The sequence below is a fragment of the Leptodactylus fuscus genome, chromosome 4, assembly GCF_031893055.1.
Source record: "Leptodactylus fuscus isolate aLepFus1 chromosome 4, aLepFus1.hap2, whole genome shotgun sequence".
NCBI classification, from domain to species: domain Eukaryota; kingdom Metazoa; phylum Chordata; class Amphibia; order Anura; family Leptodactylidae; genus Leptodactylus; species Leptodactylus fuscus.
In genome coordinates this window covers 95,359,619-95,379,166 of record NC_134268.1, presented here as the reverse complement: position 1 = coordinate 95,379,166, position 19,548 = coordinate 95,359,619, and the positions used below count along the sequence as shown (strand labels likewise).

The following is a 19,548-nucleotide window of genomic DNA, read 5'->3' as shown; positions in this document are numbered from 1 at the left end:
GATCTCCGCTTGCTATCAGTCATTCTGCTTAGGGCGGGTTCACACCAGCACCCAATCTCCGTTTTGCAGGTTTCTGTTTCCTGCCCGAGAAACTGGACAGGAGACGGAAACTTGCAGTCACTTTTCAAACTCATTTGGGTTCGGAAAGTGATGAAAACGATATCCAGCAGCCACAAATTCTAAAAATCCACTTTTATTAGTATTGAAGATAAAATATAAGTTTTCTTATGTAGCAAAAATAGTTTCAATTGTAAAAGGAATGCGTCTTGACTGGCTGACACGTTTCGGAAAACGTGGTTCCTTAGTCGTAGCCTGGGTGGATTTTTAGAATTTGCGGCTGCTGGATGTCGTTTTCATCGTTTCCTGCTCAAAGTGCGCCCTGGGCCAACAGGGCTTGTATCCGTGCATCCAGTTCTCTCAAGAAGGATGTAAGTTTTTTGCACATTTTTTTCATAATTCTTCTATGTTGATGGGCTGTGTTTTCCCTCTTCCCTACCCCTCAAGCAGGGTTTGGTAAGTGTCCGACTGTGAGCGCTTTTGAGCCTTTTGTGCTCTCCACTGAGAAACTGTATTTTTTTTTTTAACCGGACACAAAGTCAGACATGCAGGACTTTGTGTCCGGTTAAAAAAATAAATAAATAAAAATTTAAAAAATGGTTTCACCACGGAGAGCGCAAAACGCTCACAGGCGCTCATGGCCAGGCACTGTCTGCCAGGTTTACGTCTTCTGTCGGCAGAAGACAGAAACCTGAAAACGGAGATCGGGCACTAGTGTGAACCCGCCCTTACTTCCAGTGTATAAAAAGCTCGTTAACAGGCAGATGTCTGATTACTGTGCTATGAGACTATGTCATGCTATGTCATTCCATGTTTATGACCGTGGAGGGTGCGTCACACGACCGTGGAGGGTGCGTTACACAACAGTGGACTGATTTTTATCCACTGGAAGTAAACAAGGAATGACAGCAAACAGAGATCTTGAAGACTGAAAAAAAAATAAAAAAATACAGAAATTATATGAGAAAATTGTATACATTTTCATTATACAAACAATTACATGTATTTGCTGAAACGGGACAACTCTTTAGCTGATAATATGAGGCAGCTGTAGAGGACTGGCGCTTGACCTCAATCATCTCATTTCACTTAATAGTGACTAAGAGTACTTCAAAATGAGACTACAACATGTTTCTATTATGTATAATACTCTATCATTGCAGTCTTAAAAAGACTTACAATAGATCTACCATTCACTGGCTATTAAAGCAGTGGCTTGTATCTATCAAAGTTACCACGTGAGAGTCACTGCTCACAGCTGGAAGTATATATATATATATATATATATATATATATATATATATATTTTTTTTTTTTTTTTTTAATTCAGAAGAACAACAAATATTATTAGGCTGCCTAGGTTGTTGCAAAATATGGATTATTTGTACCCTGCATCCAAGTCAAGCAAATAGTTAATTTCAAGTAGAAAAAGACAAGGTTCAGTATATCTGACTATCCTTTATTCCTAAGTAAATATATTTGTACAGGTGTTCTTGACATGAAATTCTCACCAGATGTCGGTAACAACCCATCCAAACCGCACAGGCAAAGAAATCACACCATAGATGTCCATAGTTATATGTAATGATAAATGACGCAGGAAAAAAAAAAAAGTATTGAACCCGCTTACGGAAATGTATGTAATACTTTGTACAAAAGCATTTGTTGGCGATGACCGCTTCACAACGTCTCCTGTATGGAGAAGCTAGTCACATGCATTGCTCCGCTGTGATTTTGGTCCATTACTCCACACAAACTCTGAGCTTTAGTTCCTTCCGCAGTTAATATTGTATTCAGGTCAGGTGTTTGGATGGGCCATTCTAGCAGTTTTATTTTCTATCTTGGAAACCAATTGAGTTTCCTTGGGATCACTGTCTTGTTGAACTGTCCTCCCTCATTTCATCATCATCATCATTCTGGTAGCTGGCAGTAGAATGTTTCAGCATATTTGTGCATTCATCCTTCAATTATATGAAGTTTGCCAGTGCTATATGCTGAAAAGAGGCCCCACACTATGATGTTCCCACCTCCAAACTTCCAAAGAGTTCAATGTTGGTCTCATCTCACCAGACTATATTCTCCCAGTATTTCACAGGCTTGTCTATATGTTGTAGAGTAAACTTTAAACGCTCTTGAACATGCCTTTTGCTCAGTAATGGAGTCTTGCATGGTCAGTGTGCATACAAGTCATGGAGGTGGAGGACTTACTGATATTTTTCATATTAGTAACAGGATTGCTTTCTAGTCACTGATATATTTTAGCTGGTGTCAGGACTTTCCGTGGCTTTTTGCACTTCTTTTTCCTGCGTCATTTCTCATTATTACACATACCTTCATTTATGGACATCCATGATGTGATTTCTTTGCCTGTGTGGATTGGATGGGTTGTTACAGACATCTGATGAGAATTTCATGTCAATAACACCTTTACAAATATATTTACTTAGAAAATTGGCGACGTATTCAATACTCATTTCACACGCTGTACATGCATATATTCATATATACATATTTTTGCACAGCTGACTGACCCTCTATTCAAAGAATTTTATGTGGATTTTTTTGCGCTTTTTTCTACTACCTGTAAAATCTTTTTTAAGCACATGCGCCAAAAATGTACTGTCAGACGCAGGATTGGGTACTCCTATGCCGTAAAATACATTTATGGTAGTAAAGATTTTTTCCAGTCAGACACTGCTGCTACATCATTCAGACTGATACTTAATATTATAATGAAACTAGGATATTTTATTTCCAGAAGGAATCTTCAGCATATTCCACCTTCTCCTTATGGACTGTAGACGTGTATTTTTTTTTTTCTACAACCTTAACCCCTATTAACTTTGGCAAAGGCTATGAAGGCACAAGCATGGCACTTTTCCCGAGCAGCTAGGGGTCCCCAGACAGACTTCAGGCAAGGAATGAATATTAGCTTTTCACTAGCCATTTAGGTTTGATCCAACTGAAAAAGCAATTTCTGAGCCAGCGTCTGCACACAGATTTCCACCATGGCATCAATTACACCATTTAAATGGAGACAGCGATGAAAAGTCGGTCAACAATACTCTTCACACATTCCTCTTCACTTCATACTGAATTCTTCGAGAAAGGCGGCTGCACTATTCACTAATTTTCACATTCAAAAACTAAATTTGATTACTGGCTTCTGGGTAACTACAGCAGGTCTACCTGTGCAAAGTGCGGATAATCCCTGTCCACATCAAAAATAGAAAAGATGTAGAAGTCATTACACGTTTATCTCGGCCCAACTCATCTTGCAGAACCACTTTTCTTTAATTAATAGCAAAATATCTTGTTCGGGCTTCTGTGCATTTACCCCAGAATAACCTCCTGTATCAATAACCCCAATTTCTAAACATGTAACAAAATCAGTGGTTACCAGTAGTTTGTCTACTTCGTACATAAACCTTATGCTGACACATACAGTATATGCATTGGCTGCAGCCATACAAGACGGCCTGGGTTCTCGGATTGTTCTTTTTAATTTTTTTGCCTACAGCTAGAAATTAAAGGGGAACTCCCATCTTGTAAAGTGATGAGATATAGCTAGAAAACTCCAGTGCTTTATGATCTATGGGGATCTATCCTCTGGGAAACCCACTATTTGGGATTGAAGAGGCTGTAGTGCTTCACCCAGTTCACCATATTCCCCTGGGTGGCCAGGAAGCCGCTGTGCAGGAAAAAGCAGCTTGCCCTATTCATGTGGCTGGCAGTACCATTGTGCAAGAAAAAAAAAAAAAATTAGAAGGGAATGTACTAAACTAGAGCTCCAGCTCCTTCAATCGATGGGAGTGCCTGAGGGCAGAACTTCACAGATCATAAAAGGACGGCACGTGTTGTAATTGAATCTCAAAGTGGTTCCTTACTAACTTAAATATATTATATATAATAAACCATTAATGCCAGCATCTTGCATAATACAAGGTGTTAAAATTCTGCCACTACAAGCAGTAAATTAAACAAAACATTAAAAAGTCTTTAGTCACTAGTAGAGATGAGCGAATAGTATTTGAAACTAGAGTTTCGAATATCTCGCTCCCATAGCAGCACTTAACCCCTTGCTGTATGGCCGCTCCTATGCATTCCTATGGGAGCGAAGTATTCATAACTCTAGTTTCGAATACTATTCGCTCATCTCTAGTCACTAGTTACAATTTCCTTTTCATAATCAAAAATGTTGCTATACTTTTAATATTGTATTGTTTTTTTCTATTCTTTCATTCTCATATAGCAATTCAGTAGGAGTCATTCATTTCACTAGAAATAGAAGCTGAGAGGACTGCCTCCACCTGCAAGTAGAACGTTTTTAGAACTAGGACAACTCCTTTACAATACTTATCAAATGATGGGCAATTGGCAGCTGCACGATTCACCCAAGAAGTTTGCAAACACAGAGAAAAAGTGAAGCAAGATATTTTACAGACGTATCAACCACAAAAAGAATTTATTAGAAATGTATCCTAAATATCTAAACATGACCTACCTTTTCCTGACAGGCCCATCTTCTGAATCTGAAGATGTCACACTATTAGCGAGTGAAGAACCTTGAGATGTGTCATCCTTCTCATTTTCTGAGGATTGACTTGATCCTTTAGACTGTCCATTAAGCAGAAGACCTACAAGAGGGCCACAAATAATGAACAAGATTAAAAAGAACACAGAACAATGCAACAATTATAGACTAGCTGGACCTCCAGCGACAGTCATATCTTTATAGTGTGACTGTGTTCAGTTTGGGTCCAGAAAGCAAGAAATCAGATTTCTATTAGGCTAGGTTATCTGTTCCAGGCTAATCCGCTGCAGTGAGCAAGAAAACCTGTAAAAAAAACTGTCTCACAATCAAATCAAGTAAAGTTGGTCTGAACTGACACCAAGTGTACTACACCAAACAGAATACAGGCGCAAAACAGCTGTACAAGATAAAGAGATACAAAATCAGTTATTAGAATTTCACAAGTGTGTGAATTAGAACTATAAAAACTGGCCTGAATGTAAATCCACACAAACTGGTGGCCACATTTTAACCACATCACAGAAATGGCTACATAAAACTGGAAAGTTTGGTCTCTAATTAGATAAATTACAATGGCAATGTACAATATAAACAGCTCAAGCATATACACAATGGTATATTAGCCAAAAGAAAGAGCCTAGTACTTAGCCTTACCTAAAATGGTTATGAATGGGGAGTGAGAGCCTTTCACTGGTTCCTCTACCCATCTCCTACCAAGTAAAATGACTGGATTGAACTCCAATACAAATGTATGGTATACACAGGATGGCTTGCATATTCTCAATTTTTAACAGTGGAACCCTATACATAATGGCCGCCACTGTATCTGTCAGAGCTATTCTGTATACAATACACGGTCTATAAATGTGAAGTGAACATGGCCCAAGACTCCATGCAAGACAAACCTAGCAATAATTTATTATCTCTGAACATCTTATTGGCAATGCACATGTAATGGTTCCAATTTCTGAATCGATACACTACTAGCATTTAAGACAAAGGTCCTACTATTGTATGGATATTCATAAACATAGTGATTCCATTAGCCTACCCTAAACAGGACCATACGCCATTACTAATTTATGTCATGATATGTTACATAGTAGCAGTATGAGATAAGATGATGTAATATGTATATTAGAACAAATAGAATCTCATACTCCTTCACAGTATTTTGCTTAATGTGGTTTTCATACATCAGTCCTAACCTAGAATGCTCAATACATTGTTGCCAATAAATATACACATCCAACATGCTTTTTAAGTTGTTCATAGGAAGAGGGAAGCCGGTCTCTTCTAATAAAACCCCTTTCACATAGCTTTTATAGCCATGGTAACCTGATAGTCCTATGAACCAGAGATGATAATTGCTTTAGTCATGGTTGATTCTCTTTGTTAAACCATCTAATGATATTTATGTAACGCAAATATTAGAGGTTGGTGAACGCAACACAAACATTATTGAAACGGCCATTTGGCAGAGCATCTAATTTTAACTGCTGTCATTGAATCTACAAAAATGAATTTAGTATTCACAGAAGAGTAGTTATGTCCTTTATTATCTGCAATATTTTATAATACCACGCTACATCACAACATTAACCAAAGGTTAGTCATTTCAGAGCTCAGCACTTCCACATCACTTATTACAATACTACATTTACACACAAAGGAAACAATAAAAACCTAGACTGACAAGAAAAAAAAACAATAACACTCCAAGCTAAGTGAAGCAACAAGCAGTGACACATAGTGTGTTCAGTTACATTCCAAAGGCAACGTCAAAAGGAAAGAAAAGAAAAACCTACTCAAAGCAGCAGATATTTGGGAAAAAGAACCAAAACGTCAAACAAAAATACCAGAAAAAACAACTATTAAAATGTGGAATCTGAGAATGGCCCTAGTTTCCCTCTACCCACCAGTATAAACAAGCTGTAATGAACTTAGATGTGACCTGGACACTTGACTCTGGGTCACATTCCACTGCAGTTTCCTGGGTGGAGATCCCTGGGCACACAGATTTTATATATCGCACATACACGCATAGGGGGTGGACAAAGAATGGAAACACCTTGAAAAATCATCAAAATAACTTTTGATATGGTGTTGGTCCACCTTTTGCAGCAAATACAGCCTCAATTCTCCGAGGTATTGATTCATACAAATTGTGAATTGTTTCCAACGGAATTTTAGCCCATTCTTCAGTTAAAGCACCCTCCAGTTCTTTTAGAGACGATGGTGGAAATCAACTTCTTACTTGAATCTCTATAATCGACCATAAATGCTCAATAATGTTGAGTTCTGGTGATTGTGGCGGCCAGATGAGATGCTGAACTTCATTAGAATGTTCCTCGTGCCATTCTTTAACAATTCTTGCTCTATGGATTGGTGCATTATCATCCTGAAAGATGGCATCCCCCTCTGGAAACAGTTCTTGTACCATAGGATGAATTTGGTCAGCCAAAAGTCCTAAATAGTGATGGCTGTTAATTCTTCCTTGAAGGGAAATCATTGTCCCCGCGGCTTTCCAAGAAATAGCACCCCAGATCATCCTGAACCCCCGCCATGTTTGACGGTTGGGAGAAGGCAGTCTGGATGAAATGATTCTTTTGGCTGTCTCCAAACGTTAATACGGCCAGAGGTCGGAAAAAGGGTAAACGATGATTCGTCAGAGAAAATCACATTTTGCCATTGCTCGAGGGACCGTTTCTGGTGGTTTCCACACCACTCTAAAAGCTTTGAAACATTTGTCTTTGAGAGCAGAGGTTTTCTAATTGCAGTTCTTCTTTGGAATCCAGATTTGTGAAGCTCCCTTTGAACAGTTTTTGTGGAAACTGGGTTCTGTACATGTCTATTGAGCTCTGCAGTGATTTTAGGAGCTGTGGTCTTGCGATCCACTCTAACAATTCGCTTTAGAGTCAGACTGTCTCTCCCAGACAACTTCGACTTTTGACCAGACCTGTGCATGGCTGAGGACGTTTTCCCTTCTTTTTCAAAAGCAGTCATTACTTTTGAGACATTACCTCTTTAAACGCCAAAAACATTCGGGCACTTTCTGTTACACTAGCGCCTGCCATTCGAGCACCAACAATTTGGCCTCTTTGAAAGTCTGAGAGGTCTGCCATTTCTAGAAGGTTATAAAAAATTTCCTTAAATTTGTGTTAAAAAAGGTAGTTTAAAAAAAACCCATATCAAATAACAGAATTAAAAAACATTAAAATATGTCAAGTTTTGATTGATTTGAACATGTTCAAACATTATGATGTCAAAACGTCAAGTGTTTCCATTTTTTTTGTCCACCCCCATGTGTGTATGTATGTATATGTACATACACACACACCTTGATCTCATTTTGTCTTACATAAAACAAAGAAAAATATCTATAAGTTTTTAGAATATTTGTACTTGCAAAAAAAGCTTTGTTATGGCTGCACAAGGGGATTGATATGCAGACACAGTTAGACTTCCTCTACAACTCTTACTGGGACTTGAAATAGCAGCATTTAATATAGTGAGACTGCATGTGAGGAAAGAGCTATATAGAAATCTAGAGACAAAACACATCATTTGGTTGTTTTGCTTTAAGAAAGGCATCACTGCTTTTATTATGTTAGCTGCTGCAAACTTGGGAAGCAGACAAGTGCGTCTGCACTTTGTTATAGTAACCAAGGGGATCGTTTGTGGCTCCACTTTGTAATGCTATTTTGCTGACAAGAGCTCCATAAATCTTTGTATGTAAATACTACTAGAGTCCCTGAAATAATGCATACATTCCAGTTTGCTTAAATGGTAATAGGTGTTGGCAGAAGCACTGCATTGATTTATGACTTGGAGGCTCAGTTATTTATACTCAGCCAAAGTCAGAGGACAAATGACTAGGCCCAGAGTACTCATCCCCCTGCGAGCCGACTCCAAGGGTAAATCAGGTCACCAGTGGGTCTAACATGGGCTCGGAGAACCAAAGCTGAGGCTCTGAATTACATACTTTATCAAAGGAAATGTTTGTTCTTGTACCATGTTAACCAGTGGGTAGGAAATATATATATATATATATATATATATATATATATATATATATATATATATATATAACAAAAAACTTGATAGTCTTCAGTAGTTGATACCTTTTTAATGGCTAACTAATAATGGTGACAGATTACAACGTTTTGGAACTCTCAGCTCCTTTCTCAAGTAAATTTAAAAACCATTTCTGAAGGATGCATAGTTATATACAAAAGGACACATAGGGATAGAAATCTAGGAGGAAGGGGGGGTAGAGGGTCATTAGTAGAAACAATGTAAACATTCCAGGTTCTTATCAGCTCTCAGGGTCTCAGGTTAGTGATTTCTGTAAGATGCCATAAACCCATGTGACAGATTTAACCCCTTCAAACACTGGAGAAGGGGTTAAATCTGTCACATGGGTTCATGGCATCTTACAGAAATCACTGACCTGAGACCCTGAGAACTGATAAGAACCTGGAATTGTTTACATTGTTTCTACCAATAACTAATAACCCTCTTCCTCCTAGAATTCTATCCCTATGTGTCCTTTTGTACATAAATATGCATCCTTCAGAAATGGTTTTTAAATTTACTTGAGAAAGGAGCCGAGAGTTCCGAAATGCTGTAATCTGTCATCATTATTAGTTAGCCATTAAAAAGGTATCAACTACTGAAGACTTCCAAGTTTGTTTTTTTATACTTTATCTATAAGGAGATCTTAAAGAGGTGTTGCCACTCACACTACATGTATGTTTCCGTAAATTTATTTCCATGCTTTAATTCTGGGACATCACTTCTTAGAACTCTCCATTGTGCTGTTTTTCTATTACTCATCCTTGAAATGTATGAATAAATGGACAATTGGGCGTTACCAGTTCGGAATGTGTCTCTGTGCACATCATGTAGGGACACCCACAAGGGGAATGGTAACAGCCAAACTATTGATACATTTCAACGAGGAATAACAGAGGGCAACACAGAGTTATTGGAAACGTTTCTTTCATTTCATGGAGAATGCAAGCACTGTATTTACTTGTAAGAAGAAGCAACATCTTTAAATTCTTTTCTTTTAACTTGTAAGTGGAACTTTTCCTATTTGCTGAAACATATACAGTAAGGGCTAGTTCACACGGGGGCAAGGAGGTGGATTTTGACAGCGGATTTCGCCTCATAATCCACCGCCATACAATGGTGGTCTATGGAGATCACTAGCGTTCTTGTTGACGCTAGCGGAAAAAACAAGTGAGCTGCCCTATCTTCAGGCGGATTCTGCAGCTCGCTGAGCTGCGACAGTCTCGGTGCCAAAATCCGCCCCCCATTTTTTTTTTACTGAATACAATAGATGGGCGGTGTCCTGCTCTCCTTAACCTGTCACACAAAACTATTTGACAGGAGAACGGTACCTCTTGGGGAGAACTGCATTTGGGGTACTGCCACATGTATAGCTTGAAGCTAAAAGCATTAGCGCATGCAGTTTGCTGTGCTGACTCTTAGCTGTGCGATTTTATTTTTTTTTTCCAAAAGTATGCATGAATGCATGGAATTTAAGATAGATTCCATTCTAATTTTATGTATATCTCCTCCCTTAAGGCTAAAAGCTCCACGTTGTGGAAAGCTGCTTTTTTGTTGCGGATTTCACAGTTCTTTGAACCAAAGCAGAGGGTGGCTACAAAGGCATGGGAAATGTATAGGAAGTCAATCCAATCCTGGCTTTGATTTACAAAAAAAGAAGAAAGCAGCAAAGAAAACAAAATCTGCAACACCAAAAACCTTTTGCCCAATGTGGGTTTTAAGGTGGGTTTGAGGCCTATTTATAGGACATTAGGCTGGAACACTTTATTAATGCTCCACTCCTTTTAGTTGCAGATGAGCTTGGTACAACATTTTACTATTGTATTTAAGTGAACAAATCTGAGCTGCAGGTACAGTCTTTATTTACAGTATGGTGCCATGCCTGGTAAACAGATTCCACAAAAGCTTGAGAAAGTCTCCCTTGTAGTGCTCATTGCTTCTTTCTTCTCCACTATTTATATAAAGGGATCCCTGATCAGGAGAACAGACTGCTTCTGAAACGCCATGGTCTCCTCTAATTTTCAGCTGTAAAACTATGTATTTGCAATAACGCTATCTCACTCCGTTTTTGTATGTTGAGCATCTCCTCTGACAAACACCTAATACTGAACAGCTTCAAAGTCTAGTGGCTCACCACATCAGGGATCCCTCTGCATATTTTACAGAGACAGGAGAAAGACTGAGCATGTGCGTCCACTTTTGCCTATTTTCTTGTCTGGACATAGTAAGAGCTATTAATAGAAACAGCAGGAGATACTATTCTAAAATTATTCCTGGGAAATAAATTTATATATATATATATATATATATATATATATATATATATATATATATATATATATAATTTTTTTTTATAAGTGTAAAACACAAAAATGCTATTCTATATGGTGAATACAATTATAAGCCATGGGTTCCCTGTATTGCTACAATAGTGACTCTCTTCTGGCTAATAAGGCAGTTACCAGAGATGGAAATAATCCCCTCCCACTCACTCATCAACATTCTTTGAGGAATATAGATGGGGGTTTCATCATACAACAACCCGTTTAGAAAAAAAAAATTATAGAAACAGGTTATGGCTTAAAAATTTGATAGGTGTGGCTCTCTCCTATCTCTACATTCCAAGGATCTCTGTGCTACCAGGCAAGGCAACCACCCAAATCCAGGTGGTAAATGAATGGGATGCATGAAAACATTTCCTTGGCTCTATTCACTCTTTGGTTACAGAGTTACAGAAGCAGTTAAGCCTGCTAAATATAGGTTAGATAGGAGAGAAACTATTAAAATACCCTGAGTCAGGGAGAAACAAAAAGGGGTTTTAAAAGGATCAACGTGACATGTGGACATAGCAGGAGGAGCTGGTGTGGAAGACGACATGTCAGACTCACCTTTTGGAGTTTTGAAGCTCCCATTAATACAGTCATCACTTTGTCTTTTCTGTGCAGTCTTGAATTCTTTGAGAGACAGATACAAAACCTTACGCACCACCCTTTCTTCTGACCACGGGATACCATCACTGTCATCCTATAAAAAAATAAAAATATACTGCTTATTTACATTTATGTATAGTACAGTCTTAAGACAGTATGCATTAAACATAGATTTACATATATTATCTCCAGAGTATCAGTAGATTCCTTTACTGAGTCAAGGTCTTATTTTTCATTTTGCCACAAATGGATTCCCATCACTTGATACTGCAAGAGTTGACCAATACTGACCTATCACATGTAAACTCATACAAAACACGACTTATGCACTGCGGGGCATTTTTGCATTTATTTTTGTACCCAATTAACCTTTGTATAGTCACCTAAACAGCTACTGGGAGAGGCACAATGATCGCATTACTGAACAACATACTCTTTGTTATCACTTAACCTCGGGATCTAACCCCAACCCCTGAGTCTGGCTGGAATCCAAGCTCTGTGTTACATCTTCAATCTGCAAACGGCCTCTGACATTAGGGTCCTCTCAATCATCAGAGGGGAAATGGGACAAATAATTGCATATAGTCAGCACATACAGGAGCAGCTGGAAGTGATTCTAAAAAGGTATGTATGTTTTTAGCAATGATCCCAACTATACGGATGCCAATTCAAAGTGGCTGCATGGGGCAAGTGCCACAGCAAAAGATTTATTTTCAACTAAATTACATAGGTTAGTGCCAAATTTGTCACTGGTTATCTCCTTCCCATAGTTACAAACAAGGTATAGAACACACAAACGCATCATTAAAGCATCGCCAGGGTCAATGTAGTTATTAGGAACTCTGTTAGGTTGGGTTTGTATCTGCATTAAATATTTTGTTTTTCTTCTGTTCCATCATAGAATGCTGGAGACGGATCACCATATGGTAAAACACCAATGGCAACTGAAGGACCCCAATGACTCACAATGGATTTGTGACAATGGGTTTCTGGCAATTTACAGGGGAAAAATTAACCCAATGCCACTTTTATGCCAAATTTGACGCAGACCCCAAGCAAAGCCTTGTTATTTTAGTAATTCTGCCATATTTGTAGTTTATAGACAATAAGTTAATTTCATGTTAACACTTGTTCAAAGGTTCTGATATCTATATGGCAAATAGAACAGGAAAATGTATCCGCCCTGGTGATAGTCTGTGTCACCAGACCATGTCATGTCATGAAAAGGGCTTGCAACTTATTTGCAGTCACCTGTCAGTAGGAATGTAATCTCTCAACCTGGTCCTCCGTCTTTGTAAAACCAGTATGTAAATTAGTATAAAGGTAGCCATCATATAAGCCAATATCAGACCCACTAAAGAGCCTGGAAACTTGACTAGAAATATTAGGCAAAAGAGACAGATCGCTGATTTAACTGATATTCATAACCATATTTCAAGGCTCTTTATTAGGTCCCACATTAACTTACAGTATAGCTGCTACCTATAGCTCTCGCTGGAGACCCAGCACAGGTGAGTCCCATGTACAAAAAAGTTTATTCGCCTAGTTTTTCCCTAAAGAGCAATAAGTACCTATTCACAAGACCATACTCTGTCTGTGAAACAAGGCCAGTGTGCGTGGGCCATATTTCCCAGACAGACCATGGCCGCCGTGCGAATAGTGCGGCCTTCCAACAGATAGTTTTACAGTAGTGATCTGGCCACTGGTGAGCTAACTGCATCATAATCCACTAAGATACAGGGAGTTCCATATACATGGCGATGGTCAGTCCAGGCAACCAAGCCTGGACACAGACTATGCTTCAGGCGTGTTATGGCATTTAAATTGACATGTGCAGCCTGGTGCTCAGTTCACAAAAGCGTTGCATCCCCTTGTTCTAGTCCATCAGAGGACCAGAAAGAGAGGCAGACTGCTAAAATAGCAGAAACACAGAATCCGACGGACTGTATTGACCATCATTAAGTCCGTTGGGTGTCTGTCATTTTAAATCTGAAACCAGAAGAGGAAAGAGTCCTGTACAGACAGACTGCTATGGAGTCCCCAATGGAGATCTCCAGCGCAGATGTGAATATAGTCAAAGGAAGAATCACTTTATGCTCTGTATGTTCCATTAACAAAACTATGCCAACAACAGATCATATACAGTACAACATAAAATTGTGCATACAATAAAAGATCAAGAAATTATACAAAGATGTATTTCATTTTACCTGAAGAGGCTAACAAAACAGGCTGCAAGAGCCTGAACAGACAGACACCAGGGCGGCATGCCCATTTATTTTATTTATTATCAGAGGTGAGAAGCGGCTTTAACTCTGCACTTAAAATTGGATTAAGAGTGGCGGGAGGAAAACAATTTTGGCACTGCACAAATGTGGCAAGTCCTGAGCGTTCTGACCACCAGCTGAGCCTTCTTAAAAAATATGTTGGTCGGCTGCCAAGTCGTCTTCGTGGAGTCTAAGCTTGTCAGACATCTTAGGCAGTAGTCAAGACAGCCACATGTACAGTGACATTGTTAGCCAGAAAGGCTTTTATCTGAGAAAAAGGAAAGACACAAATAACAAGCCAACTGGTAGATGGTTAGAAGCCGGTTTAGGCTTTACACCAGAGTTATCGGTAGGTGACAAAAGTAACAAAATATTACAAATGAAAAACCCATTTGCAGGGCGAGTCAGCCCCCTTATGGATATACAAATCAAAGAGTTAACACGATAGAGAGCTCTGCTCAGAGAGTTCAATTTATAAAGCAAAGGTCCCCCGATTTCTTCCAGCATGCATTGCTTATGAAAATGTTAAATATATAATGTGTTGTTCGAGTAAAGACGGCTTTTAACAAACTCAGGCGATATGAACCTGCGGTTGTGTTGATTATTTTCCTTTTTGTTAATGAATCTCTACTGATCCATTATTTATTACAGGCACAATGTAAAGTCATTACCTGCTGTGCTGGAATTCCTGTCTGCTATAATAACTGACAGATCTCACTTCTGTAGCTCAAGCCGCTCCAAAATGAGCTTATGGAAACAAACGTGGAATTAGGTTAAGTGCTCATTGGGTTTTTCTTCTTTTTTTATTTTAACTGTTTGCATCATTTAGAAATGGACTGTATTACAGACAGATCAGCCAGTCGATTGCTGTATACAGTCCCTGTCAGTGCACATAGCATACACATCATTGTATGGCCCTAGAGGAAGCACAGTACGGGGGTATGCAAACAGAAGCTGCTCACTGCTTTATTTCTAGAAAAAGCCATCACATATCCCACTGCTGTTTACACCGAGTTTTAAAATAGGTGTAAGAACTTTTTTTGGATTTAATTCCACACCAACCGCAGCAGGAAGAGTGGTTTTACAAAGCTGAAAACCTTATGTTTCTTGGCCCTTGCATACTTTCTGTCTACAATAAACCCTAGTCATGTGCTATACGGTGTTAGAAATTGAAGTAAAATATGGTTAAACAGTACCTCACTGTATGCTTTATTATCCTGATAACCTATATCAAAGTATACATACTATATGATATATTAACACCATTAGGGGAAGGGAGAAAAAAAACAAAAGTCCATACACAAAATGGTTGAACAGTCATACATCTATCATTTCACATATACTGCCGTACACATTTTACTCCATATTAGGCATGGACCTTGTTCAAACTGGCCACACAGTTTCAATGGCCCTGGGCAAAGTATGAACTAAAAAAATTAATGTATCCTCTGACTATCCGGCAGTGATTTCCAATGCAACAGACCAGGTGATCATGGTAAGTCACTGGTCAATAGATTTCACTTGACAAATGGTTTGGTTAAAAATCACCAAACCAAAGTGTATGGGCACCTTTATAAGATCCTTAAATGGTTAAAAACAACAGAGACAGGGCAAGGAGATATGTATCCATTATTACTAAAGATGAGCGAGTAGTATTCGATCGAATACTACGGTATTCGAAATACTCGTACTCAATCGAATACTACGCAGTAAAAATTTGATTCCCCTCCCACCTTCCCTGGCGCTTTTTTACACCAAAAACTATGCAGGGGAGGTGGGACATGAACTAGGACAACATAGGCATTGGAAAAATAAACGTATACAGTCATTGGCTGGCTAAATCAGCAGTAATAATAATAATAATACTGGGACTTGGGCGTATTAGATGCACCCAGGCTTGTTCCCCTGCTATCCTAGTTGCATTCCAGAGGTGTTGGCATCATTTCCTGGGGTGTCATTGTGGACTTGGTGACTCAAATTGGTTGAATTTTGGTTTCCCTGAAACAAGCATGTTTTTCCCATAGACTATAATGGGATTCGATATTCGAACGAATAGTCGAACATTGAGTCTACTCAAATCGAATTTTCGATTATTTCACTACTCACTCATCTCTAATTATTACAGTTTCTAGAGCCTCTGCAGGTATCCCACAAATTAGCACACCTCATCCCTCCACACGTACACCAAAACCAGATGCTTCTGGAAATGGAATGTTACACCCCCCCCCAACATAAGCATTCAGCTCTTCTCCAGAAGGAAGACAATCAGAGCGGACTGCACACTAGACCTTCAAAGGCAAATGATCAGCCATAAGAATACCGCAAACTGCTATTATCAATGTTTGGAATGGTTGGCCAAAAGTCGCTATCATCAGCTAAATTCCACAGATTCTCAAACAAGTGAACAGCCCCCTGACCATGCAAGCAATCCTACCATTACCTGGATGGTCACAATGAGTCCTAAGTTTATTATTAGCCACGAGGCTGTAGGGGTTCTTGGCCCTCATCAATACAGAGCAGGATGCTGCTTGGCCAGTTGAGATGCCTTTGTCGCAGGTCTGGGTGATGGGGTTCTCAGTGAAGAGACCAAGCTGGTGTATGGAGACTTGCCAAACGGCATCTCCCCCAGACAACCACAACTCTGTTTTGTACTGAAGAGAGGAAAGAACCCCGAAGCAGCTGTCTAGAGATGGGGGCCGGATTTAGCCAACATGAGAAAGCTCTCCTGCAGTAGAGAAGAAACCAATTTGCATTATGAAATGTCTTAGTGGATACAAAGACTTGTATCTGAGGTATTGTCTTTATATGCGGCGAAGATCTAGCAGTGCTAACTTCATGGAACCTTACAGCAGAGCAAAGCCAATGATTAAGTGCAGGAAGCGAGCAGGATGGCAAGGAAGCAGGACAATACATAACAATGGAATAAACCAGGCGGCATAGTATATAGAATCAGTAAATGAATAACTAGGACTTGTACAATGTGCTGACTGTGAAAATCTGGCCTGCTTGCTCGCTAGCTTTCTGAAGAGCGCTGTTCAGGTTTCTTCTGACAAATAGCTCATTTCTCATGTATGTATTTCTTCACACACACAAAAGGTACACACCAGTCCATGTGAATATGCTTATTTATAGGTGATGTAAGAGAGCTTAGGACTTCCTATTGCTCAGCAGAATAAAGGGCTGTAACATTACAGTAGCGGTGATTCAGATTTGACATGGTAGATTCTTTTCTGTGTGAGTCACGGTATAATCATGTGCAAGTGCCTGAATTTACAAGTCAGCATCTCCATTGTAAACAGTCAGCAGCCCTCCCTGCTGTGGATATAAAGGTCCAAGCCTGCTGATGGAAGCAATAAGGGGGATGCTGGCTCCCACCTCTGATAAATAGCTCCACATCCAGAAAAATGGCTCGATACCATTGTACAGCTTGCTGAGTGCACAGCACTATAAACTTGTGCCAGATTAAGCCACATAGGCACGACAGATTTCCGCTAAATAATATTTGCTGCTCTACTTCCCATGTATCTAGAACAGCATAGAAGGCTGTCACATGCAGTGCAGAGGAGATTAGGCTGGATCATAAAAGCTTTATGCTTAGTGCATTAGGGTGCCCCCACCCCCATCCTAACACCAGCAAGACTATCTACCATACGCATGTAAGTGCTATTTGCATCCCCTGTTTAACATGTCAGCACAGCATTTTAACAAAAGAAGAAAAGAGCTGAAAAACACATGTTTCTACTTAAAAAATCCCATGAATGCCTTCATTGCTCTCCAGAAACATCTAGAGGGCGAATGACTGAGAGGCTTCAATTTACAAGGTCAGAACCTGTTATAATAAAGCTTCAAGAGGAGAATGTTTCCAGGCTGACACTTGGAGTGAAGGTATGCGATCGACTTCATGCTGTTCTGAGCATTACGGTACATCCATATTACACAACAAATGATACTTACTTGTTCATCTATCCATCGTCTAACCCTTCCATAGAGACTAACCAACTACTGTAGCATACGATGACCTGATATAACCAGAAATATGGAGGTGGCAAGCTAACCTATCAACTGGGACTCCTATTTTTCCACAGCCCGACAGACTCCCTCATAAATGTCTTATATAACCATGATCAGACAAGAGCAGTAAAATGCCTCTAATTCGGGGAAAAAAGCCAGTGCTTGAATTGCCATGAATGTAAATTAATCGAATTGAAGAATATACTTTAAAATCATTTTATTCTGTAGTCAGAGTCAAACCTTTTTATTACTGACTCCAGCCAAGACAGGGACATAACTTTAGACTTCAATTCTATATCAAGACAAAAAAAAACAAAACAGAAGGTCATAGAATACAAGGATGAGGCCCAAGCCATTCCCACTTAGAGGAACTTGTCAAACCTGAAAAAGAAAATTGCAGCTTCTGTCTTGGAATCCGGATGCTTGGCTCATTACCTAGCAAAAGGATTACTTGGGCTGGGGACATACACTGTATGATCTTCGCAGGTTAGCTGCCACAAATTTAGCGTATGTTCACACTGTTAAATATGGAAAGGATCGTTTGGCCAGTCTTACGAGTAAAGGTGAAGAAACAAGAGATTTTCTCATTTTCATAGTAGATTCGAAGACGGTCCAGGAGAATCGGTAAGAAATACATATATGGTAAATGGACAAGTGGCTTTAGAGTAGATGACTGTAGAAGCATTTATTTCTCAATATTTCACTCCAAGCCTCAGAAACATACAAAAAACCATAGTGAAACCATCATTCACTATCTGAAACTAGAGCCATTAAAATACTACACCAATAAACCTAAAGCCACAATTGCCTGAATGTGCAAAATCCTCTAATAGGGGTACCTATACCTCTTAGTGAATAAGCCCATAAAGAGAATAACTGGCTTGTACCAAATGTAGTGTGCAAGCACTATGAAGAAGGTGCACGAGCTAATTTTTGAAGGCTTAAAACTAAATAAACTACTAAAAAACATGAACTTCCATAGTCTAATTGTGCAAAACATAGCAACATGGTTAAGGGAGCAGGTGCATGAGCTAAGATATAAAAAAGCATCCCACCCGTGGCGCTAATGCATTTCACTCCAAGCCTCAGAAACATCCCAATATCTTATGTATGAGAGTTGTTGTAAAAAGACCCATCGATCAGTTTTTGTGAAAACACAGTATATACAGGATGTAAGTGACCAAACGTACATAAAATTCACACACATCAATAATGGTGTGTCAACAGGCAACCATTGTACTAGAATCCGCAACCAGCGAAAGTTTACCAGGAACAAAAACAGCTATCTAGAACAGAGTGGGAACCACTTCTATATACACCAGCCATGGTAAAACCGTAGAAAAAGACCCTAACAGTACACTGCAGGTAAATATACTGTATCTGATACTTGTATCAGATGGCAGAATGCATGCACATTTTAGTGATCTGGGGCTTTGTTGCCATCTTGTTTGAGTCCTGTATGCTTGATAAGAATGCTCCTGGGAGTATAAGTCAAAGTATCCAGAAGTGGACAATGCACTGGGCAATACTCACAATATCTACATCTGATGGAAGGTTCAGACTCAATGTGAACTAATCCACATCTGACTCAGAAGACAATGCAATACCTGAAACTGGCCTAACCAGTCTTATTTCCAGCTGTGATATAACCAAATAGGATGGCGACATCTCC

General features: G+C 39.3%; 1 protein-coding gene across 1 annotated transcript in view; it reads right to left on the bottom strand.

Annotated features, from left to right (window-relative positions):
• The window catches only part of JARID2 (jumonji and AT-rich interaction domain containing 2), a 140,174-nt gene that overhangs the window by 67,159 nt on the left and 53,467 nt on the right, over positions 1-19,548 (bottom strand). The window contains exons 2-3 of the mRNA XM_075270818.1: positions 11,557-11,692; positions 4,562-4,694 (exon numbers count right to left, since the gene is read on the bottom strand). Coding sequence (XP_075126919.1) covers positions 4,562-4,694; positions 11,557-11,692 — 269 coding nt within the window. The remainder of the gene's footprint in view (positions 1-4,561; positions 4,695-11,556; positions 11,693-19,548) is intronic.